The sequence below is a fragment of the Apteryx mantelli genome, chromosome 1 (assembly GCF_036417845.1).
Source record: "Apteryx mantelli isolate bAptMan1 chromosome 1, bAptMan1.hap1, whole genome shotgun sequence".
Lineage (NCBI taxonomy): Eukaryota > Metazoa > Chordata > Aves > Apterygiformes > Apterygidae > Apteryx > Apteryx mantelli.
The window spans coordinates 133,257,665-133,283,374 of record NC_089978.1 but is presented as its reverse complement, the minus strand read 5'-3'; the positions used below and the strand labels follow the sequence as shown (position 1 = coordinate 133,283,374).

The 25,710-nt window shown below is 39.7% G+C and overlaps 1 protein-coding gene across 1 annotated transcript in view; it reads left to right on the top strand.

The window, feature by feature from the left end:
* The window catches only part of USF3 (upstream transcription factor family member 3), a 31,143-nt gene extending 6,862 nt beyond the window's left edge, over positions 1-24,281 (top strand). Inside the window, exons 2-7 of the mRNA XM_067302385.1 lie at positions 8,283-8,419; positions 9,296-9,360; positions 11,707-11,735; positions 13,984-14,066; positions 15,723-15,819; positions 16,995-24,281. Coding sequence (XP_067158486.1) covers positions 9,314-9,360; positions 11,707-11,735; positions 13,984-14,066; positions 15,723-15,819; positions 16,995-23,458 — 6,720 coding nt within the window. The 5' untranslated portion in view covers positions 8,283-8,419; positions 9,296-9,313 and the 3' untranslated portion in view covers positions 23,459-24,281. The remainder of the gene's footprint in view (positions 1-8,282; positions 8,420-9,295; positions 9,361-11,706; positions 11,736-13,983; positions 14,067-15,722; positions 15,820-16,994) is intronic.
* Positions 24,282-25,710: the final 1,429 nt, after the last annotated feature.

Below are 25,710 nucleotides of genomic sequence, written 5' to 3'. Positions count from 1 at the left end.
TCCTTTACTCCCGGAACTGAAGGACTTGCCCACTGGACCTGCTCTAGCTAGAAGAAACTTTGAAGAGCAGAGGGCAGAAAAAACATTGAGACTGTGAAAGAGAATTAGCCCTCCTCCTTTTGCAAAATCCTTTTCCTAGGAGCCTCAAATCCTTTCTTGCCTGGAAGGAAAAGATTGCAAAGATTTTTTTTATTTTTATTTTTTAAGTTCATTATGGCTGTAATAGTGAAAGCACTGTCTCTGGAATAATCTGCTGTCCTTCTTCCAAGAATGTGGCAGTATGCTGCCTGAACAGGTGCTTTGGAAGCACTTTTGTACAGTTGCTGTATTGCACCATGTCAATTCTGAAAGCTGAAGAGAAGTTCCATTAAGTAATTCTTTTAAGAACACGGTACTTAGAAATCATGTGTCTAAGAGCAGAGTTGGGGAGTAAGTTTTACATTGAAACTGAAATACTGTTTTATAATATCTTCTACCTTGGCCGTGTTCCCCCTTGTGATTATTGGTGCCTTTAGCCCCATTAAGATTCATAGGGAAATTCATCACTCTGAAAGGCCAAAGGTTGCAACCAAATCTCAGCATGGATCCTCTTCTGGACATTATAAAGGAGCTTTACAGTGAAGGATCATACAGTACTGCTTCCTGTATCATGATACCATTATAAGTTTTTAGTTTGTGTCAAATTTCTCAAACCCCGTGCCTGTAAAATATTCAAGAACTTTAGTGTGTAATCCTTTTTGCTTAGTGAAGCATTCCCCTGAAAAGATGAATTAAAAAAAAAAATGTATGAACTTTCTGGATGCCCTGCACATTTCAGTTCTAGGATATTTTGCACTGCCTGTTAGGGTCTTCAAGAGAGCTGCAACTTGTTTTGCCAGATAGTTATGCAACAGACATGGATATCTGAGTATCACTTAATATCTCAAGACCTTATGCAGTTTTGTACACGGACTACATGAAGATCATTTGTAGTTGTACAGCAAAAGAGAACTCACATTAAAGCCAAGAAAATGGAACAAAGAATAGTATTTTGGCCATATAAATATTATTTTGAGTTTCAATTGATTATCAGGCCCTGTGACAAAGTACCGATATTTAAATAGAGATTTCATTTGAAGATGAGGTCACATCAGAAAACAGAATTAGACTAGCTGTTACTGAAGCTGTAACTTGAACATTCGTCCAATCAGTCTTGGGTGTTTCAAATACAGCTTTCATATGAAAGGCTTCCTCAGTTGTTATAGATAATCATATTGGCTCCCTTAATCAGAGACCATGAAGATGTATATGCTATGGCTTTTTCAGCAAAAGGGAATTCTTTGTTCTTTAGGCAACATGCTGCCAGAAGGGTTTGGCTCACCATTTGATACTATTGCACTGAAGTGGGAATGCACTCAGTCTCAACCACAATATAGGCAATCTATAAACTAATACAGATAACCTAACCCACACAGAAAATGATGACCTGTTATACAAGGAAGTTGTCTGCGCTCCATTGCTGTATCTACTTAGCATTTCCCATCAAAGCAGAGTTTTTTTCCTTTGTCAAGAATAGCATTATTAGATATCTATCTTCAATTTGAAAATAGTTTTCTATTTGGAAGTGTACTATGAGTCGCCGGGTCTTGAAAACCAAGGAGATAAGCACTGTTTTGCAAATTAGAGACATTCCTTGTACTTTTCCAATTTCTTGATGAAACTGGTATGTAGTAACTTTGAATCTTTATGAAGTACGTAAAGAACATTGGGATCACGAGGATTTCCCTGGTCCTTGCTTTCTGATTTCCCAAAGAAAACAGTGCCAGTCGCCTTATTTTGATCTGAAATAGGTGAAAATGTTCCTCAGGGCGATAGCTCTGGTCTTTGTAATTCTAGCTTGCATACTAATTATATAATTACAGGTCTTTACTTTCAAATGAAGAATAGAAGCTATTATACATTAAAACTGAAATACTAGTTTATAAGCTAATCAAACCCTTTTTGACACTATCTCGTAATATCCTCATAGGCAAGCTGATGAAGTACAGGCTAGATGAGCAGACAGGGAGGTGGATTGAAAACTGACTGAACAGCAGAGCTCAGAGGGTTGTGATCAGTGGCACAAAGTCTAGTTGGAGGCTAGTAACTAGTGGTTTACCCCAGGAGTCAACACTGGGTCCAGTACTGTTCAACTTATTCGTCAGTGACCTGGATGAAGGGACAGAGTGCACCCTCAGCAACTTTGCTGGTGATACAAAACTGGGAGGAGTGGCTGATACCCCAGAAGGCTGTGCTGCCATTCAGAGAGACCTGGACAGGCTGGAGAGGTGGGTGGAGAGGAACCTCATGAAGTTCAACAGAGGCAAGTGCAGGGTCCTGCACCTAGGGAGAAATAACCCCATGCACCAGTACAGATTGGGGGCTGACCTGCTGGAAAGCAGCTCTGCGGAGAAGGACCTGGGAGTGCTGGTGGACACCAAGTTAAGCATGAGGCAGCAATGTGCCCTTGTGGCCAAGAAGGCCAATGGTATCCTGGGTGCATTAGGAAGAGCATTGCCAGCAGGTCAAGGCTCAGCCCTGGTGAGGCCACATCTGGAATAGTGTGTCCAGTTCTGGGCTCCCTAGTACGAGAGATACATGGAGCTACTGGAGAGAGTCCAGCGAAGGGCCACAAAGATGATTAAAGGACTGGAGCATGTCTCATGGTAAAAGGCTGAGAGAGCTGGGCCTGTTCAGCCTGGAGAAAAGAAGACTGAGGGGGGGATCTTATCAATGTGTATAATATCTGAAGGGAGGGTGTCAAGAGGATGGGGCCAGACTCTTTTCAGTGGTGCCAAGCGACAGGACAAGACAGTGGGCACAAACTGAAACGCAGGAAGGTCCATCTGAACATAAGGAGAAAGATTTTCACTGTGAGGGTGACAGAGCACTGAAACAGGTTTCCCGGAGAGGCTGTGGAGTCTTCATCTTTGGAGATATTCAAAAGCCACCTAGACAGGTGCATGGGCAACGTGCTGTAGATGACCCTGCATGGGCAGGGGGGTTGGACTAGATGATCTCCAGAGGTCCCTTCCAACCTGAACCGTTCTGTGATTCTGTGAAATGCCTGCTTCCATATAACAATTCATCCAGCCCGCAGGAGATAGCTGAAGTTTCAGGTAGGCCTCTTCCTTTTATTACGTTGTATGCCACTTCAGTCTATTTGTAGTACCAAGATTATCCACACAATGTTTGAGGGTGGCAGCAGCTCACATCTGGATGTGAAATATCCAGAAATACCTGTCCTTAAATAGTTTTCAGGACATCATCATCAACTAAGAGACTTGATTCAACAGAAATGACATCTCTTTCTTTCTCTGCCCCCCCCTAAGATTTAAAAGTGAAAGAGGTCATACTAACCTAGGAAAACTAAAGGTGCAGGAATCATAGAGCAAGAAGAATAAGCATGATAAGTGGATCTTTAGGAGTTTAATAGGGCGTTTCTTTTTCAGAAGTTTCTTAAGCAGATGTAGTCAGGATTTTTCAGAGGAATGAGCCTACAGCTGCTCTCTCCTAAAACTGTTATGACTTTAATATTACTAAAAATATAAATAAAAACAAAACTTTATATAGATATGAGGGACTATCACTTGAATGATAAACCTGTTTCTTCCTGCAATGTTGTTATAAAAAAGGATAGAAAACTTCCTTTCTAGTTCTCTTGCATGATGTTGTATAATAGACTTACTGAAACTTAATTCCTTTAAATCAACAGGGAGGAAAAATGCCAATGTGTTTGAGTTTAGATAGCATAAACAAAAGTAGTAAAGAAAAAAATCTGAAAGCAGGGAAGTTTTTTTCCATCTGTCTTTATTTGCAGACACCAGAAAAAATTTAAGTGGATTTTATAATGAGCTTTAGCTTATAAGCATTGGTTTGCTTTTTCTAAACTTTTGCCGAAGCTCAAGAAACAGTTTAGTTGCCCTGGGAAACAATCAGCAGGTTTGGACTGGGAATGTACATTCTGTGCAAAGTTAAGCTAACTCTCTCCTGCTCTTTAATTCCTCATATTTCTTAAGCGAAAGATGATGTATGTTGTGATGAGTCTGAAGCCCGTATGTGCAGCTGAGTTAGTGGGTCACAGCCTAAAGCGGTATCCATTTGCCTGCCTTCAGGGTCAGAGCTGACCTCACCCTTTCTTCTCTGCCTAGCCTCGATCTTTTGTAAACTTCTGGGAACTTAATATTTTTGAGATGTTGATTTAGGTTGGTCAGTGGGCACAGTTGTTATTGTGGGTGGGCAGGTGAATAGACATGATGTGCAATAATGTGCAATAACGAGAAAATCTTGTTTTCTTCAAAAAACAGGCTAAAAGGTATCAAAGATATTTCTACTCTTACCAGAAAAAGAAATCCCTTTGCATTTCCTACACAGTGGTCTTAACAGGTAACTTGTATAGGCATTAAGTTGGTGTATATATAGGTAACAATCACAGAGGTAATGGTTTCTAGTTTAGTTTCCTATGATTATTTTATTAGGTGAACACAAAATTAGAATAGACGTGTTTCTAGGGGGAATAAAGAAAAGGCAATAGATAGTGTTTTTATCTCAAGGGCACCTTGCCTGTGATTAAAAGCTTTAAGTCCCCAGTTGAAGCTAGTTTTGTTTTAAAACGTGCAAGGAAGATTGAGAAAGAGCTCCAACAGTCACTCAAATGAGTGAAGAGGACATTATATTGCAGAAAAAAATAGTATTTAAATAGTTATTTATGCCTTGGAATTGATCTTAGCTATAACTTGTGACTATCTACGTAAGGTGTATAAAGCTAGTAAGAACTGTAAGACTGCAGCAATGGAACTATAACAGCTTATACTTGCTGAAGTGTTTTAAGAGGAAAAAGACAGATTTGGACCCCTGGTAGTCTTACAGACTACGAGTAGCTGCATATTAAAAAGAAATTCTTTCTACCTCATATAGAAGAATGGAGCAGTTTTTCTAATTTGAGGAAGATTTTTTTGTAGAGACAGTCAGTTGAAGAAAATAGATGGGAAGAATTATTTTCATTAAAAATGAATATTAAGTTTGGAAACACTTCCTAAAGAGAGCTGCTGAAAAAATGTGCTGCAAAGTGCTTATCCATTTACTTCCTATATTACTGAGTGAAAAGTTAAAGTCAAATAAAATAATCTAAAATAAAATCTTCTTAAAAAGCTAAAGCGCTGGATCTTCTGGCCTATCTTTTGAAGAACAGATCTCATAAAATTAGTTGCCAAGTAAGACCTGCAAAGATGGGGGGTAGATGACAAGAGACTTCAAAACAATTTGTTTTCAAGTTTTCCACCCTATTTTTTCAGAACTAAAGAAGAGATTAAATTACATTAAAGTTAAATCTTTGAAAGACAAAGTAGCTTTTCATTTCTGTGGAAGACACTTCCTTTAAATAAGAACCAGTATTTTGAGTTAACACTGTAAGAGCTATAAACAATGTAAAGCTTGGGTGAAGCCTGGTACTAAATAAATATAAATGTTGAATTGTCTCACCTTGATATGGCTAAAGAATTTGGAATTTGTTTCATTACCTTTGCAGAAGGCATTCAGCTGAGTCAAGTGACCGTATTTCATGAGTGAAGTTAAAATGTATTATGCCTGAGTTTATGAAACAAGTACATGTCTTCTGCTTTAGTGAATTAGTAAATGACTCTCTCCTTGAAGAAATATTAATTGAGATGGAATAAGGAGAGAAAAATCCCTCGTCAAAGCTCTGGTGACGCAGCAGCTGCTAGGAAGAAATGAAGATAGCATAAACATTACTCATCCACCTGCAAAAGCCTCTACCTAGGCAGCATTTTTTTTATTTTCCAGAGCCCATATTTTCAGCAACTTTTTACATACTCCCTCCCTAGTGTTGCCAGCTCTAACTGTTTTGAGGTTTATCAAGTAAAATGCAAAGGGTTTTTTTTGTCCTTACCAAATAAGAACAGGAAAAAACCTGACGTTCACCATCTTTCTCAGAGTACAATCTAGAAATAGAAACTCTAGAGTTGTATATGGTGTCATACTTAATAAACTTAACCTCCTCTTTTCAAGGAGAAAATCAGACCTTGAAATAAACTTATTAGGTAATCTGTACAGCCTTGCTTTTCTCTTCCCTCCTGCAAAAATAATTTGCAACTTTGGGTGACACATTGGTTGAATTGTGTGAATTTTGTTAATCTTCCCACTTAAAGTCGTTCCACGGTACCTACGCCCTGTTTCTTTCGATATGAAATGGGCTGTAGGCTCTAGCAGAACTGAAGCATAGCAAGTGTAAACTTAAAGTTGCTTACGCTTGATTATAGACTCAGTGTGGTAGCATCTGCTTGGCTTTGCTTGTGCAGGGAATGGCATGCCTGGGGAGAGCCTTGCTGACTTCAGTGTTTTTTAAGAGCAAAGGAGGAAAAAAGACATGGGGACATAATGAGTCTTTGACACCTATTATAAGATCTTTCCATTTTTCTCAGGATCAAAGAAACAGTTACAAGTTTTGTTAATAAGGTTCAGCACAAACTCCCACCGAGGCCCTGCCTGTCTTCCCAGTGTTATATTGCTGTAGTGTTTGAGGCATTTTCTCCAGAAGAAGTAAGGCAATGGGAGAAATGTGTAGATCTTGGCTTGGGGAAGTAGAGATAGTGGGAATAAGAGTTGAGCTGAGGGAGCCCAGGCTCTGGTCAGAAGAGGGAGCTGGCATATAGGAGTATGAAGAGCCCTTGTGTGCAGAGAGAAGTGGCTATGCTGACTTGGGGCACAGAGAAGATACAAATGTGAATGTGATCCAGGCTGTGGGTAGGAAGATGCACATGGAGTTAGGACGTGTGTGTCTGGTTTGAGGGGGTTGGGGTTTTTTGCTTATTTCCTTACCCCAATACATAGAAACAGTACCGTATATTCTAAATTAAATGACCCCTTTGAATGGCACCTTTGAATAGCTTGTTTACCTGATAGACAAGGTACTGTCTTAATGATGGATATACAAGAGAGTAGCATTACCTGTTGGCTACTCTGCTTTCCTGCCTCTTTGCTGATAGCCTTAATAGCAATGGATTCTGCTCTGCTGCTTGTGGCACAACCTAAATAAACTCTGAAATAAGGCGTGCGAACCTTAGTCTCTCAAGATATATGTGCGCTTCTCTTCAATTGCCAGCACTGTAAAAGATGCCTGGAGTCTAATCCATTTATTCTAACCAGACTTGTGTTTTTTATAATCAGAATTACAAATTTCCTAAACTGTTCCAGCTAATCTCTTCATCATTCAGTACTGCCACACCTCACATGAGAACAGCTAGAATCTATGTAAAGAAGTACTACTGACCATCGTCATCCATGCACAGGAGATAGAAGTTAGAGATGTCTTTGTGTGAAACTGGCTTTTCTGTCTTTCAGAGTTCTGAATCTTCAGTAACTTGAAGGACCTGAGGTACCAACTGCACTAGTCTTACTCCATGTAAACAAAAATAAAATTATTAGTAAACTAAGCTAAATGGATGCTACTTAAAGGAGAGGTTTGGTTTTAAGATGGAATATCTCAATGTAATTTATAAGAGAGTGAATTACAGTGCTGAAGTTGCACTGCTACTTTCTCCCACAATAGGAGATTAAGCCCATCAATATTTTCATAATTTATGGAGTGATGTGCTCACATTGAACTAGGGAAATTTTTGGTGGTTGTGTTTCAGATAGGCTGTATATAGTGCTTAGTGGAGTAGTGTAGTGTAGTAACTTGGCTTGGAGATGATTCTGTGCAAGTTCGCGATGGCCTGAATACTGTTGTGTCAGATGGCGTAGTTGAATTATGTTCCTGAAAATGTCATGTACTTTGAGTTCCCCAAGCTGAATCTTTTCACAGGATATTGCCTGTTTGTTTTACTTCCTAGGTTGCCAGCATTGCCTCTGTATCTGTAGGAATAGATACAGTGCTTAAATAAGGGATAGAGCTGTAAACAGCATCAGCGCTCAAATGTTTTTTTCCAGGTAATCTTTACTGAGTGAGAATGCTACATTCAATTAATCTTTTAGATTGTAAAGGCTGGAGAGAAACGTCTTGGTTCTGTTCTGGCACAGTAACAAAGGTTTCTGGTCGCTTTACACACACACACACGCATACACACCCCTTTGTGAAGTGCATGCTTCAATGCATTGGGAGCTCTTTAGATGGCTGGCTTTCTGGTTTGTAGGGAAACTATTTTTTCTCATTTTTAATATCAATGTCAGTACTGTTAGGCTCAGTTTACATTAAGAATTGCTTGATGTTGAAAGTTGTATTAAAATCCGCCCCCACTTCCTTACAGTAAAACAAAAAACAATCAAAAAAACCCACTAAAGATAAGAAGGCTGCTAATAGAAGCTGATGAGCTCTCCAGGAGGAGCCAGGGAGAGATGAAGCCACAAGAAGTCTGAGGGTCCATGTGAAGAGTTGCAATAGCAGGTTGGTGGGTAAGAGAATGAGCAGAAGCATGAAACTAAATGCAAACCTCAGCCATACCAAAAAGTAGATCTTTTTTTTCCTTTTGTCACCTACAGTATACTTCATGTTACTTGGTCTGTAAAACTCATTCCTTTAGTAGATGCATATTCAGCCATCGTTGACTTAATCTCATCTTCTGATTCCTTATTTCATAATCTTTTTGTCTAAATACAGACTGCCTATGTGTTCAAGCTGAGGAAAAGTTAGTTGCAAATTACTAGGCCCTTGCATATGACTTTATTTTGTAACTTTGTTTTTGACTGCATTTTATCTGTCTGAGAATATAGGGTGTCATCTTTAGCCATTTTAAGCTGTACATCAATTCAATAACAAGCAAATCTTATAATTTGCTACATTAATAGCGCTATAAATTTGTGTTTAATAAGTTGCTTTCATTGAACTTGTATTCTGCTTAGTATTCACACTTTATTTAAAACTGGGAACTGAATACATATTCAGCTAGGAAGTGCTGATGAAAAAGGACAAAGTGCTCAGCTGTACCTTTTCACATTCAAAAAATAATCGTATGATCTCATTTTCCTTCTTGTTTTTTTTAAAGTAGTTGGGGTTATATTTGTTTTTTATTTAAGGTAACTGAGGTGATGGAAACCAGTTCATCATACACAGCAGGGATTCATATAGCACCCCTGTAGGTAATGTACTTCCATTTTTTAATGCTCACATGACCAGTCGTCCTATATCAGGGTGATGGACTTCTAGGTACATTGCAGTATGGCCCTGTCCTTGTAGTCAAAGGCCAAATAATGCAACAAATGCCATGTGCTAAAAATTGAGAAGAGTGCAGAAGTTGTTAATTCCTTTCTCAACTTTCTTCAGGCTCTCTTCTCTGAAACCATGCCAGAGATGACGGAGAATGAGACACCCACTAAGAAACAACACCGGTGAGTTTCTGCGGCAGAAGGACTGAAATGTGTTGACCAGCCTATTTTGTAGCTCTGCAGCCTGTGATATATTGCATTAATAAAGTTTCTAGTTAAATGTTTGACAAGAAGGGCTATGAAAAAGAAATTCTGAGAACTGACCAGGGTTGATTTAAAAGTTTGGGAATTGTGGCTGCAAAGCTACCTCTCTCTCTTCCCCTCTCCATGCTGAATTATTTGTCAGTCTAAGACATGTCTACCTTGGCAACATAGCAAATGCAATTCTTTGATTATTACACAGACTACTTAGATCTCTGTGAGACTGTATCTCCGCCTAGGTTAGAGTGCAGCCTCTATTATTAAAGAAACTCCATGTAGATATCAAGTTTTGTGTTTTTTAAAAAAAAAAGGGAAAAGGAAAAGCCAAACAAACTAATTTAAGTGGAATAATTTAGATCTTTTTCTCAAATCACAGTGGAATTTAGATCTCACTTCTCAAATCACTGCTGGAACTCAAAATACATTTTGAGGTTGAATAGCAATCCTACAGCCAACATTTGTAACAAAGTGACTTGGAGCTCATTACATACTTCCACATGCACACCCCCCCCCCTTTTTTTTTTTCCTTTGTAGTATCCTGTTGATCTAATACCTGATTTGGTAGGGCAGTCCTTCACTCTCTACTGAAATAAAAAAATGTCAACATCCATTTGATGCTAGCTGACCATGTAGGATATGATTTATGACAAGAAAAGTGCAGCAAGAACATTTGTCTGCCCTACAGAAATTGTTGTTTTCAAAGCCATCATGGATTTTGCAATTCTTTCTTTCTGCACTAATGGAGTTTTTTTGATTCTATATTGGTAACAGAGTCAAAGAGCAGCAGGATCTCTTCAGCCCTTATGTTCTTCTGTATATGTAGAATATATGATCATTTAAAACTGACAGATACATACATGTCTTGAATATGAGTGGGAGAACTGCAGTTTACTGTAAAGTAAGGAACCATTCTTAAACAATTATTTACACGTGTTCTAATTCTGTTGACACAAGTTTACAATAAACAGAAGATTCATCGCTTTTTGAACATTTGTATAACAAATGTGCAAGCTTCAGTTGACATTTATTTGACTTAAAGATGTTTGTCTTTAGGCATCATTTTTTAGTAATGTCTCCAGATCTGACCACCTGCAGTAACAGCACTGTCCTGTAATCATTGTCTGAGTTACTCTAGATGAACATTTCTTTTTGTGTCACCAGAAATGAATATATGTCAGCTCAAAGCATAAAGGATACATGTCCCATAGTAATCACCCTAGTCATCCACATGTATCTTGCATTCCTTTTTCACTTCAGATTCCTTGTTACATCTGGTTTGTGCTTTAACAAGGCAAATAGAGAGCAGAAGGTGCTACTCCACCTTTGGCATCCTCTAGCTGTCTAGACTGAGAGGATGCTCTTAGACACAAATCTTTTGAAATATCTTTTTTCTGGAATATTTATTTTGCCAGAGAATATGTGCTTTGCTTTACTACACTTCCCAAGAGTATTTGACTTATTATATGTGTGCAGTACATTTGATTTGTATAGGTAGAGTAGGCATATGGGATTTATCATCTTCCAGCAAAGCAATTTGAGGCATTACAGAGTGATTCTGACCTGGTTGCCATTGGTCCAGAAATCCCAGATAAATATGTGAAAACACAGTCAACTCCCATACCCTCAATGTATATCTAGACCAAATTTAGAGGCAGTAAAGAAGAATTGCAGAGGAACGGTAATTCTGATTTATCAAGCAAAGGAAGCATGTTTGATACCAGCAGGTATGATGTTTGATGGTTAACATATCTGGAAGAATCAATTTGTATGGTAATCTTTTCACCTGTTTCAGTGACCCAGGGAATGTAAAAGTAACATTTCAAATAAAGGATTAACTGTCCTGCTGCTCAGAAAGAAGTTGGGTTTGGGTGGGGTTTTTGTATTTTCTATAATTGTTTGTATTGTGTTAGTACCAAAGGCCTTACTGAACATTGTATATTATAATATGTATAGCTGAACAAAAACATAAGAAAAATCCAGCTCTGCCCCTATAAATATGTAGCAATACTCAAATGGAATATTAGGCTATGCATTATTATGCTGGAATTGATTTAAGTCTGAAAATTAATGAATTTTTGTTAGAAACTGTTTAATACTAGTGTCTAATACCAATCTTTATGAGTTATTACTTATATTCTGCTCTGTGAGCAAGAACATAGAGGATTAAAATTTTTTAATTGTAAATAAAATAATAAATTTTAAAAAATAATTCTGTATGCAGTTTTTTCCTTCTCTTTCACATAACTATTTTCCTTTTACGTTTCACAGAAAGAAAAATCGGGAGACGCATAATGCAGGTAGGAACATTATTTTTGTTGTTTGGGATGGAAATGAGCATAGATTTTTTTTTTTTTTAAACTATTAAAAACATATTTTGCATGGAGAAGGTTCCCTCATAAGAGCTTGTTACAGTAAAGGAAAAAAAAACTCTACTCAACACCCTTCTATGGTCTTGCACAGAACATCTATATGGAAAGGCTTACTGACTGGGCTCTAGTTTGCTATTTTCCACAGTACAAGGTTACAGTAACATGTCCAAATATGAAGGTGTGACCATGTCTCCTGTCTTATCATTACTGGTAAACTTAGAAGTGAACAATTTCAGTTCTGTTCAATTCTAAAGGAAGATAAAGGCACAAGCATTCACACACAAATAATATCCACTTTTTTTTTGTTTGTTTGTTTTTAATAAAGGGGTAAATACTTAAGCAAAACAGAGATGGGTATCTGACCCAAGAGCTTTAGAATTTTCCTGGGTTGGAAATATTCCTGGCCTGTCCCTTTAGGCATCCACGTGGATGCTGCCTTCCAGCGAATTCTGTGTGAATATGGTCTGTACGTTTTAGGACTTGCTTCCCTCCTGCAGTGTGCAGCCTTTTCTTTTTATTTCCAGCTTTAATGGCATTTGATAAGTAGCAGCAGAAAAATAGACATGGAAAGAGTCTGATAGGTTTTGGCCTAGTTTATACCAAGAACTTAAATCCAGTTTTTCCGTCATTAAACTGTGCTAACTGTGCTACAAAATGACTGGAAAAAACACTGAGAAGTTTTTGTATGAAGGCTGTGGAATATAATGTTTGTAGAGCTGTGCCAAGGATGTGGCCAATGTCTTGAGGATCAAGAATTATTAGGAAATAATCCTATCAAATCTGTTTTTAAGATTGCCAAACTTGTTCTAATTTTCAGTTCCTCTTTTCCTTTTGCTGATAGCTTTCCAAAGTGTTCATCTACTGGGCCTTGTCTTTCTGTTTTATATTTTAAGTTTCTTGCAAAAGAGACTTTTTCTTGCTGTGTTTGAATAGTGTTTTGTGTATTTATGCCTGTCTCTCTGAGCACCTCTAGCCTATCCTGAAATTCTAAAAATACTTTGAATTTGAAATAGTTTGTAATTTGAAAAATGTAACCTGAAATGACAGACTACTGAAAAAAACCTGCTTAAGTTAAATCCATGCACTCTTCATGAAGGAACATGGTAGATGTAGAGCATTGTTTGCCCAAAGCAGGCCTGCCTACATGAAATACAAGGTGATATTCATAGCAATGCATGATATGTTGATTTGAATCTTCACAGAGCCATGGCAGAACTTTATGCAGGCTCTTTGGGAAAAAGGCATCTGGCAGTTTTGCTTTGCATAGAAGACCAAAGCACCTCAGTCAACAACAACAACAAAAAGCTACACAAGACAGAACTGTATTTGAAAGAAGCTGACTGTAGTGGAAGAACTAGGGACTAACACTAGCTGAAAAAAAATGCTGGAAAGTTTTCCAAATTTGCCCAGACTTGTTTAGTGTAGAACCTCTGTGCCAATGTTTAGGTGTTGTGAAAAGGTTAATCATGTCACTAGAAGACTATACGTTAAGCACTTTCTGACCTTCTCCAAAAGAGGTAATTCACTGGAAATACTGTTCATTAAATATTTTCTTTACTCCCAGTCATAATTAGACCTTGCAAAACAATTACAGCCATTGAACATAAAAAAGGTAACTGATGCTCCATATATCTAGAGCTTCAACTGTATTCTGTATTAGCTGTTGCATCAGTATGAATGTAAAATGTAGAGACTGAAAATTTATAGAATCTAAACTCTTTCTCTTTTGGTGCTAACTTAGCACCTTAGCTCAACTTAACTATTGCTCCTTAGCATTAGTAGTTAAGAGACCCAGACCTCATTCCCAAATCTGCAACTCATTCTTTACATAATCTTGGTCCATTTGCTTTCTGTATGTGTAAAATGAATATAATCTTTATTTGCCTTTTGAAAAGAGTTTCATAAACCTCAGCTGGAAAGCATTATAAAACCTGAATTTTGAGTTGTAATAACTCCCCTTTTCCACAAAGGGGTCCTGAACACCCTTCCTTTTTAAGCAGGTGTTAATTCCATTGAGTATTAATTTGATAACTGAGGAAATTTTTTCCTCAAATTGCTAAGGATTTTGATAGCTTGTAAAATAGTGTATTTATGAGCACTTAGATTGGTACTAGTTATGCTGCTGTTGTGCTGACTTGCCCAGCCAGATGACACAGTACATATTATTTTTGCTTAGTGGAGAGACATCGAAAGAAGAAGATAAATGCTGGAATAAACAGAATTGGAGAACTCATTCCCTGTTCTCCAGCCCTTAAGCAGGTAAGTGTCCATTCAGATGTACATAGAAACTTCTTGTAAAATGGTTGTATGTCTCCTTGTCCACAGAAGTGTAACTACTTGTTTTGCTACTTGTCTCATGCAGAAGGCAAAACTGTCTGAATTAATATGCTCAAAAATCTTGGTTGTTACCAGTATTACAAAAATTATTTGCAGTAGAATTGCTTATTGGAAGTGCAGAGCCACATGAATGTAGTTACACAAATGTTGAGCTGCTTATCTGAAGGTGCTCTATATCACTGCTGAAGGAATGAAAGAGTGCAAGCTGGACATATGACTGACTTTCTCCTCAGTTCATGTGTGCGGTACTGTGGATCAGGTGTAAGATAGACTAATTTACCTGTAATGACCTAGTCAGCTTGCTGATGTCTGCCTGTGCGTTTGATTCACAGCCTCCCAAAGTTCGCATTAAGAGTGCCTGAATGTTAGTAACAACAGAAGCTATAACTCCTATCTCAGCTGCTGACTATGCTGTTGTGTTGACCAAATAGCTGTTCACAGTTTCCTCTGTGGAAAGGGTGGCAGGCTAGACAGAAGTAGGCTGGATCTTGCCAGTGTGTTGCCAGTTAGATTGTGCAGCTCCTGTTTGTCAGGTTGTTTTCTATGGATGCTGTTGAATGTAGTCTGTATGATGCTTGAGTGGTGAAACTTACGTGTTAAGCAAGATCGTTTTTCAGGTCATTCTCCTAAACCCTTCTCTGCCCTTTTCTGATGATCACTTAATGTCCCAAGATGTAAATAGAATAGCATGCTTGCTTATTTTTGTAGAATCTTTCATATAACGGGATGAAAGCAATTCACGTCAATAATAATGGCAATAGGAACAAGCAAGACAGTGTGCTTGTGAAAGATGAAACAAGATGAGTGGTTTGAGGCTGATGCCTCAAAGCTGTCTTTTTCAAGACAGAATAGTCTACGGCAGAGATTGGTCTGTCACTAGCAGTTCCTAGAGAATAGTAGAACAAGAAAGAAATGAGGAAACAAGAACTTTAGCAAATTTAGCTTCATAAAGGGAATATGGTGAGGATTACAATATTTCCTCTTCTTAAATTATCCAGTAATTAGTTTCAAAATCATTTATACATCTGTCTGGATAACTCTTCCACATTGTCTTCTTTCCAAATAAAACATTTACAAAGCAGTAGCCTGGAAATTTCATGTGATCACAGAATCACAGAACAGTTGGGGTTGGAAGGGGCTTCTGGAGATCATCTGGTCCAATCCCCCTCCTCAGGCAGGGTCAGCTAGAGCAGGTTGCCCAGGTACCATGTCTAGTCAGGATGTGATGTATACGTTTATTGTGACATATATATTTATTAGTGGACAAGAATATTAGGCTGTTCAGCAGGCAATGATGCTTGCTGTTTGGATTCCATGGCTTAGTATCTAGCTTTTGGTGTCAGAAAATGGTAACTTCTTCATTGAAAATGTTATTTCATAGAAACTCATGGCATTTAGAGTCACTCATGAAATTTGTGGTTCATTTAAAAAGCAACATTTGTAGAATCGTTCAGATTAGCACATCTTTAAAATGAAGACTATTTGATATATGAAGCTTGGAGCAGGTGCAATGTCATCATTAATGGGTCTGTCAGTGACAGATCTTTCTCCTAATTTTATATATATTTTCTTTTAAAGAGCAAGAATATGATCCTGGATCAGGCCTTTAAGTATATAACAGAAATGAAAAGACAGAACGATGAACTTCTGTTAAATGGAGGGAACAGCGAACAGGGTAAGTAAATGCTTCCATTGGAGGTTCTAGAATTTCTGTCATTTATTTCCACTGTGTGTTTGTTAGTATTGACTAATAAAAAAGCCAGCGGCTCTTATTTTCTCTGCATCAACAAACTTGAGGAATCCCAAGACATTATACACATACAGAGAAAATATAGCTGCTTAGAGTAACCTGAAAACAAGAAGCTAAAGAAAATGCCCAGGTGCATATTCTTGCACATAACTATGAGATTTTGAAGCAATCATGTTGTGATGTACAGTAATTAAAGAGCTTACAGGTAATGTAACATCATCTAGTAGATTCCACCCTGATTTACTCTGCTTGGCTACCTGAGTACCTGCAGTCAAAAGCTGTAATGACCAGAGTAATTTCTAACAAACTTGTTAGGTGTTTTTCACTGAAAATGTGGGGTTCTTTCATGCATGGAGCTGTTTTTTCCTGTCAAATACTTAAAAAGTGATAATAGCATATTTTAGAAAAACATAATACATCATATCAAATCTTACTGAACAGATGCATAAAAATGCAGTGATGGAGGAATGACAGAAATGAATTTGGATAACGTCATTTGTGATTTTTCTTTCTCCCTATAGACTGGAATTCTAAACAGTTCATTTTTATTTCATCCATGCACTTGCTTTGAAAAAGCTAGGTGATTTTTTTTTGTTAGGTGAGCTGTCTCCAAGTGCATTGCCAGCTTTTGTGGCTTTACGTAAGTGTTTTTTTATTTAATTTGCACATCATTTTTGCACCTGGAAAGCCATGAGATTACCAGTTAAATAAAAACAGTTTTAGTGCTTGCAAAGGGGCAAGGAAAGGAGAAAGATAAATTAATGTGCTTGTCTTTCCTTTGGTCATTAAAAAATTTGACCAGTGTTCGCAGTTTCATTTGATTTAGTCCTGATGTATATATTTTTTTTCCATCTAAATAACTTGATATATCTGACTACTGGTGACTGAGCAGTCTGTGAGGTTCATTCAATTTCCTGCTCAGTAGAGAGGTTTATCAGGAGAGTGTTCATTTATGTTTAGGCCTTAACCATTTGAAGAGAGCATACATTATTAACAATTTATCTCAATACTACATAGAACTTATTCTCCAAATTATATGGTAAAGTTACCTAGTATTTGCACTGGTGTTGATGTAATGGAATGTTCTCACTGTTTTGTAGCTGAAGAGATAAAAAAACTACGGAAACAGCTGGATGAACTCCAGAAGGAAAATGAGAGATACATTGAACTGCTGAAAGCAAATGATATTTGCCTGTATGATGATCCTACAATCCACTGGAAAGGGAATCTCAAAAATGCAAAGGTCTCAGTTGTTATTCCCAGTGATCAGGTTCAGAAGAACATCATTGTCTATTCAAATGGGAGTCAGCCCAATGGAGATAACCAGGGAGCATCTGTCCAGGGAATAACATTTAACGTTGGTCATAATTTACAAAAACAAACAGCCAATGTTGTTCCAGTCCAGAGAACTTGCAACCTAGTGACTCCTGTGACAATTTCTGGTATTTACCCTGCAGAAAACAAGCCATGGTCTCAAACTACAGTTTCTCCACTGTCATCCACTCAGCCAGTTCTAGCAGGGAACGTTCTCGAGCTTTCCACAGCAGAGAACGAGCGAGGAGTGTTTGCTGCTGCTCCTGCCAGCTCACAGAGCGCTTCTCGCTCCGGAACAGAACAAGGACTACAGTGTTCTTCAAGTAATACACCACAGAATAATCAGAATCTCCCCAAAAGTAAAAATGATCAGGAAGGCACTAAATTAACAAAGAAAACGGTCCGGCAGGGCATCAGCATTCCTCCCAGTGCCTCCACTGAAGCCTTTCAAGTTCAACAGGTGAATGAGACCTGTTCAAAAACACACAGTTCTAGGAATGAATTGTCAGAAAGTGGTGTAACTTCAAACACTGACGCAGGTTGTATGCCACCTGTGAAACTATCTACAGCAGATGATTTTCCTTCTGTAAATGTCCTCAAAAATACAGACTTAATAAGCAGCGCTGTGACTTCTGCAGTAGAAGGAATTAAGGCTGTAACAGCAATAAGCACTCTGCCTCCCAGTCCGCTAGACAACTGCTGGTCTTTTTCAGGCTCTTCAGGTGTTGGCACTTCAGACTTGAAAAACATGAGTAGCCTTACACGGATGCCTTCAGCTGGAAACACCCAGACCACATGGACAACTTTGCAGCTAGCAGGAAATACTGTTCAGCCTCTAAGCCAAACACCATCCAGTATAATGACTGCACTATTAAATGAGCCAGTTAATGGTGCTGGTACCATATCTTCTGCTCACAGCAGGCCTTTGACTACAAGCATCAGTTTGAGTACTTCTCTGCCTGGAGATGGGCAGGCAGCTGAACAAATTGTTGTTACCTTGCCCTCATGCCCATCCTTACCTATGCAGCCATTAATCAGTCAGCCACAGGTTAAAACTCAGGCTGCAGGAAATATCCTTCCATTGAATTCAGCTATGCAGGTGATTCAGATGGCTCAGCCTGTTGGGTCAGCTGTAACAGGAGCACCAGCTAACCAGAATGTCATAATTCTCCAGCCTCCAAACACCACTCCGTGCCCTCCAATTGTGAGAGCAGAAGTTCCTAGCCAAAATGTTAGTCAGCAGATTGTAATTATACAAGCTGCTAATCAGAATCCTCTTCCCCTCCTCTCTGCGCAGCCTTCTGCTTCTGTAAGAGTTCCAATGAATGGGCCTACTCCAATCGCAAACTCTAGCAGTTCTGTACAAAATGCCCCTCTTCCACAGACTTTTGGAGGGAAACACCTTGTCCATATATTACCAAGGCCATCATCTCTGCCATCTTCTAGCTCTACACAAACGTTTTCAGTTACAATGTCAAATCAACAGCATCCTCAGACTATCTCATTAAATGGGCAGCTGTTTGCATTGCAACCTGTGATGTCTTCATCTGCAGCTTCAAATCAAGCCCCTATGCAAATTATTCAGCCCACCACCAGCGAAGATCCAAATACCAATGTTGCCCTCAATACATTTGGTGCTTTAGCTAACCTCAATCAAAGCATATCACAAATGGCTGGACAAAGCTGTTTACATTTATCTCTCAGCCACCCTACCAATCCAACAACTGTCAATAACCAGATAGCCACAGTTAACTGTGTGTCATTACCAACTTCTGTGGCATCTTCAGTATCTTCAGAAGGTTCCGTATTAACTACTGCATCTAATCCAATAAATGCTTCCCCCCAAAAAGCTGCCGCTGGTTTACCATCTACTGCAAAATCCAAAAGGACAAACAAAAAGCCAAGTACAAAAAAACACTTAGCAGTCAGCAGTAAAGTGTCTTGTCCAGTAGTTCCTTGCAAAGATGCAGGAAAGGTTGATTGTGCTACTGTGGAAACTGTGGTCAAGCATTCAAATGGTGAGGGGTTGCTTGAAAACATGCCAGCAGTATCCCAAACTTCACCTACATCACAGGCAAGCAGTGTGGTAGCATCAAGTGGTGTAAGCATTTCTGACTATCATTCCAAAGAGACTGTGAGCCCTGAACGGACAGTGAGATCCTGCTCTGTACCAGGGCTGAGTTCAGCAGAGATACCCAGTTCTTCACCACTTGAGTCGGTGATGTCAGAACAGTTAGCACTGATCCCGCCGACTGCCAAAGATGCTGTTCCTCTCCAGCAAGCATGGAGATCTCCGAATGATCCATCACCCGACTCTGTGTTGCCAGAGTCTTCCAAACCCTGTGAAACCCCCAGCACCTTAACGTCCTCTCTTACTGAAGCACATGTGACAAATTCTCAGGTTGCTGGGACATCAGCGGCACAAAGCAGCACAGCAGATCACACTTCTGAGGCAGGGACAATTCCAGAGTCCTGCAACGTTGAGCAAGATTCTTCAATTGTAATGCAAGATACAGACTTGTTAGAGGGACAAGGTCTAACCAAAATGCTATCTGATCTCACAAAAGAAAGAATAGCTGCGGAAAAAAACTCTTCTTTTTCAGTTCAGGAGGAACATTCTAATTTTCCCACAGAAAACTCTAAATCAGCAGATTCAAATGTTGATCTGCCTCAGAAGCAGGAACTCTTGTTAATGAACACAGACAGTGATACTCTTTCCCAACATCATTCCTGCATTTCTGATCAGGAGGTAGGTAGTGCTTCTCTTATTGCTAGCAGGCAGGCAGACTCCCCAATGTCAACTAGCTCTGGCAGCAGTCGAGGGTTCTCAGTTGCATCTATGTTGCCAGATACCACTAGAGAAGATGTTAGTAGCAGCACATCAACAAATACGTGTAATAGCTGTACTTTTTCAGAACAAACTGACATTGTAGCTCTTGCAGCAAGAGCTATTTTTGACCAGGAAAACCTTGAGAAAGGTGGAGGAGGAATACAAGTTAACATGAGGGATGCTGTCTCTAAAGCAACTGACATTGCACCCTTGGAGAAAGAGCAACAGTCTTATAAGCCACAAGCAGTGAAAGAAAACAATACAGGACAACTAGAAACAGCATCAAACAAATTCAGCGCTCAGGATACAGTACAAACAAATGTTGATAGGCAAGCTGAAAAACCAAGCTGTTCTGTAGGAGGTCTGGAAACATCAAACACTTCTTTGCAGATTTCGGTGTCCCAGTCACCAAGCGTAACCAGTTTAAGTGTAAATAATCTAATACACCAGAGTCGCGTTGTCCATCCCCTTGTGAGTTGCTCAAGTTTATCCCAGCCTTCAGAGCCAGCAAGTGTTCCTGCATCTGTGTGTCTCTCTATTCCATCTAGTTCGTACATAAATCAGTCTCCGGGACCAGCTATGATGAATGAGTATGCTCAGGAACAGCTGAATGCTCTTAGGGCAAACACCATGCAGACTCCCCAGCTGCAGGAATCACACTTAAAGCAACAAAATCATGAAGGTCGCAAAGACTCTGCCAAACGAGCTGTTCAAGATGACCTTCTGCTCTCTACAGCAAAGAGGCAAAAGCAGTGTCAGACAACACCTATAAGGCTTGAAGGGATGGCATTGATGAACCGAACACCAGAGAGTATTTCTGATCAAACACAGATGCTAGTCAGCCAGATTCCTCCTAATTCATCCAATTCAGTGGCATCAGTGAGCAATCAAGGGCACGCTGATGGCCTTAATAGGTTATTCCCATCAAACAGCAACTTTGTAACATCAGCTTTGAGACAAACTGAAGTTCAGTGCAGTTCTCAACCTTCAATTTCAGAGCAGCAAGGCCAGACAGGGCAGCACTTGCAGCCTATTCAACATGTTCCTGCTCAAGGCATATCTCATCTTCATGGTAATCATCCATACTTAAAGCAACAGCAGGCTGGACAATTAAGAGAGAGGCACCACTTGTATCAGCTGCAGCATCATGTCACTCATGGGGAAAACTCAGTCCACTCTCAACCCCACAGTGTACACCAACAGCGAACAATACAGCAGGAGGTGCAAATGCAAAAGAAACGAAATCTTGTCCAGGGAAACCAACCCACACAACTTTCTCTACAGCAAAAACACCACGGAAGTGATCAAACGCGGCAAAAAAGTGGCCAGCCTCATCCTCACCACCAGCAAATGCAGCAGCAGCAGATGCAGCAGCACTTTGGAGCTTCCCAGCCTGAAAAGAACTGTGAAAATCCTGCAACAAGCAGAAGCCATCATAACCACCCTCAGAGCCACATAAACCAAGATATTATGCATCAACAGCAACAAGATGTCAGCAACAGACAGCAAGGTTCAGCTTCTGAACATGTGTCGGGGCATAATCAGATGCAGAGACTCATGACCTCAAGGGGTTTAGAGCAACAAATGGTGTCCCAGGCAAGTATCGTAACCAGACCATCAGATATGACATGCACCCCGCACAGACAGGAAAGAAATCGAGTTTCTAGCTACTCTGCTGAGGCACTCATTGGGAAGACACCATCTAACTCAGAACAGAGAATAGGAATATCTCTCCAAGGCTCTAGAGTTTCTGACCAGCTTGAAATGAGAAGCTACCTTGATGTTTCTAGAAATAAAGGGTTGGTCATTCATAACATGCAGGGCCGTATATCTGTCGATCATACAGTTGGCTCAGATGTGCAACGGCTCTCTGATTGTCAGACATTTAAGTCAGCTGGACCCAGTCAACAACCAACAGGCAATTTTGATGTACAGGCCTCAAGAAACAGTGAAATTGGTAATTCTGTGTCATCCCTCAGGGGCATGCAATCGCAAGCGTTTCGGATCAGTCAAAATCCTGGGCCTCCCATAGAAAGACAGAAGAGATTGCCCTATCCACCAGTTCAGGGTATTCCAACAGGAAATTCTCTTCCACCAAGGGAAAATGAAAATACATGCCACCAAAGTTTTATGCAGAGTTTACTCGCCCCTCACCTTGGAGATCAAGTTAGTGTAAGCCAAAGATCAATCCCAGAACATCAAAGGAATACTCAGTGTGGTGCCTCCTCCACAATTGAATATAACTGTCCCTCAGCACGAGAAAGCGTCCACATCCGAAGAGATGGTGATGGTCAGAACAGGGAAAGCTGTGACATGTCTATCGGTACAATTAACACAAGGAACAGTTCTTTAAATATTCCTTTTTCAAGTTCTTCTTCCTCAGGAGATATTCAGGGTCGAAATACAAGCCCAAACATTTCTTTACAGAAGTCAAATCCCATGAGAATGACGGACAGTCATGGAACAAAGAGCCACATGAATACGCCTGTTTCTAGCAACATGCATGGAGTGGTGAGGCCAGCTCACCCCCACCCTGCAGTTTCTCACGGAAATGCTGAACAAGGGCAACCTTCTGTTCGTCAACCAAATTCTTCAGTTACTCAGAGGTCAAGGCATCCTCTGCAAGATAATGGAGGTTCTAAAATCCGTCAACCTGAAAGGAATCGATCTGGAAATCAAAGACATGGAAATGTTTTTGACCCTAGTCTTCCCCATCTTCCCCTGTCTACCAGCGGCAGTATGATACTTGGGCGCCAACAGTCTGCGATAGAAAAAAGAGGAAGCATTGTCCGTTTTATGTCTGACGGTCCACAAGTGTCCAATGATAATGCCACCCCTGACCAACACACTCTCTCTCAGAATTTCGGATTTCCTTTTATTCCAGAGGGTGGCATGAATCCCCCGATAAATGCCAATGCATCTTTCATTCCACCAGTTACTCAGCCTAGTGCCACTCGAACACCAGCTCTAATCCCAGTAGATCCTCAAAATACGCTGCCGTCCTTCTATCCACCTTACTCCCCTGCCCATCCTACTCTTTCCAATGACATTTCTATCCCTTACTTTCCCAACCAAATGTTTCCTAATCCAAGCACGGAGAAGCCGAGTAGTGGAAGTTTAAATAATCGCTTTGGATCCATCTTGTCTCCTCCCAGGCCTGTTGGTTTTGCCCAGCCAAGTTTTCCTTTGCTTCCAGATATGCCACCAATGCACATGACCAACACATCACACCTATCCAATTTTAACTTGACATCTCTGTTTCCAGAGATAGCCACAGCTCTTCCTCCAGATGGTTCAGCAATGTCGCCTTTGCTTTCAATTGCAAACACATCTGCTTCCGATTCTTCCAAGCAGTCCTCAAACCGACCTGCCCACAATATAAGCCATATTTTAGGTCATGATTGCAGTTCAGCTGTATGAAAACTAATAGACTGACTTCTAGTCTGATGAATTGTTTATATATTTAAGAAAAAGAAAGTGGATCTTACTGGCATCCCTGAAGAGACCATTCATAGCATCACTGTTTATTTGCCTAAATGTATGTATATGGATACTTTTGTTATTTATATACACACTGTATTTCCATCCACCTTACAAACTTTAAAGCACCAGTGCCTATAGCAATGCTTACTTACTAGTAAAAGGTAAGAATGCAACATTTAGAGCTGTGCAAATATTGATTGTTGATTTTACAACATTCAGGTTTGATGTCTGATTGTTCCAGGGTAATTGCCACCCTCAGTAATATATGGATATAAAGACAGAAGTGAAAGCATCCATATGGGAGACAGGAAACAAATGCTAAAGGTTTCGTTTTAATCCTAAGGAACTTACCTGAAGCTAAGATGAACTTGAAGAGGCTTGGGTTTATCTTTTCCTTTGTAAAATATCTTCAGGAGCCTCAACACAAGTCAAGTCTATGTTAATCCAGTGTTAAAGAAAGACATTTGTTGTGCAGCTTCTTGTCTGTTTAAAGCTTGTCACATACACTTGACTTAAGGCTGACCTTACCTGGAAAAATTACTGTGTGTTTCCATGGTCAGCAATTAAAAATACTCTTTTAGAAAAATTCAGATTCCTTTAAACATGACTCTCTGTTTCTAAGAAGAATTTTGTTTGGATCTGTTTTACCAATGGCATCAGTTATAACTAAAGTTTGGCAACATTTTCATGGAACTTAGCACTCCCGGTGCAGTCAGCAGAGACCCAGCAGTTGTATTTGTTGCCATTTCATTGTTCATATGCTGCAAGTTACCTCAGGGTATTTTTTGTACCTTGTTTAGCACCTTCTTAAGTCCTTCCCCCCCCCCCCCCTTTCTTTGACTCATGCTCAAACACCAACTTTCTAGTTTCTTTGAATGAAAGTCCTCTGTTGTAGCAGACAGCACAGGAGAGGAGTACTAGGCTTATGGCACCCCACAGAAATTAATGGGGTTTCTTGTGGGCACAGTTGCTGCTTAACATTGCTGACAGCATCAGGGCCTAATTTAATATCAGTACCTTGCACTTGAATAGCACCTTTTATCTAAGCCCATATGATTGTGGGTGGAAGAGGAACATGAATGTGTTCAGACTGAAACATTTGCATACCAGGAAGACATTGCGATTTGAGCATGATGAGGGAGGGGAAACATGTTTGTATGTGTGCGAGAGACAGAGTGAATGTGTGCGGGCTGGTTTAAGTCTCCACTACTTTCACAGATTTTGGTCAGATTTTCTTTTAAAGGAAAGGGAAGAACTAAGTAAGTTTTATTTATTTAATGGCTTCTGCAATGTGATTTTTTTTCTTGAAACAAGGCAGAAATATGTCTTTTGTTTTTATGGTTGGAAATACCATTCCAGATTTTCTTCTTCAAGTAACATAGTAACTTCAGGGTTGCTTGTATGCAGTCCTCCTTTGCCCGGCTGATGATACAGCTGAGAAGAAGAAGTGGCAGGAATTGCTCTGTGGCCTCTTCTCTGGTCAGGGCAAACTTGGAAGCCTGGTGTATTGCTCCCCAGCGCATCCTGTTGCTGCTCTGGGAGTTGTAATGCATCCCTCCCCAGTGCCTCTCCTAGGGTGTGCAGTACAGGGAGGGCAGATCATACCTTCTTTATGAAGCAATTCACTGTTTTTTAGGTTTTTTGGGGTTTTTTTTGAAAGGCAGAAAGGAAGATATTCCTCCATTTCCAGGAGTGGGACCCACAAAGAGGTAGCTGGAAGTTTTTTCATAGCTCAACTCCCCGGGTCTCTTTTTTTTTTTTTGCTAAAAGTCTTGTTATGCTGTTCCAGCAAAGTAAAGAGACTTTAGCATAAATAAGAACTGGGGTATGACTGTAGTCCATCCTGAGGATGTCTCCATTCTTAATATTACCTGGGGTGTGATGCTTTCCTGCAAAGCTGAGTAAAATGGTTCTATCTATCTCAAAGTGGGAATTGTTTTCTGAGTCATATGGAGAGTATCTTTAGGACACTAAATCTAAGTGGTGCTTCAATTTTCCATATTTATTAAAAATAATGGATGGATTATTTATTTCTCTTCAAAGCGAGCATGCTTTTCTGTGTTTGATTGTAAAATGAGCTGTCGGAGTATACTTAGTGCCAACATTGCAGCAGTTGACCTATGCAAAATAGTAGGGTTAGAAATGACTGCTAGTCCTCAACTCTGAGCAAACTGCAGGTTTGATTTTCA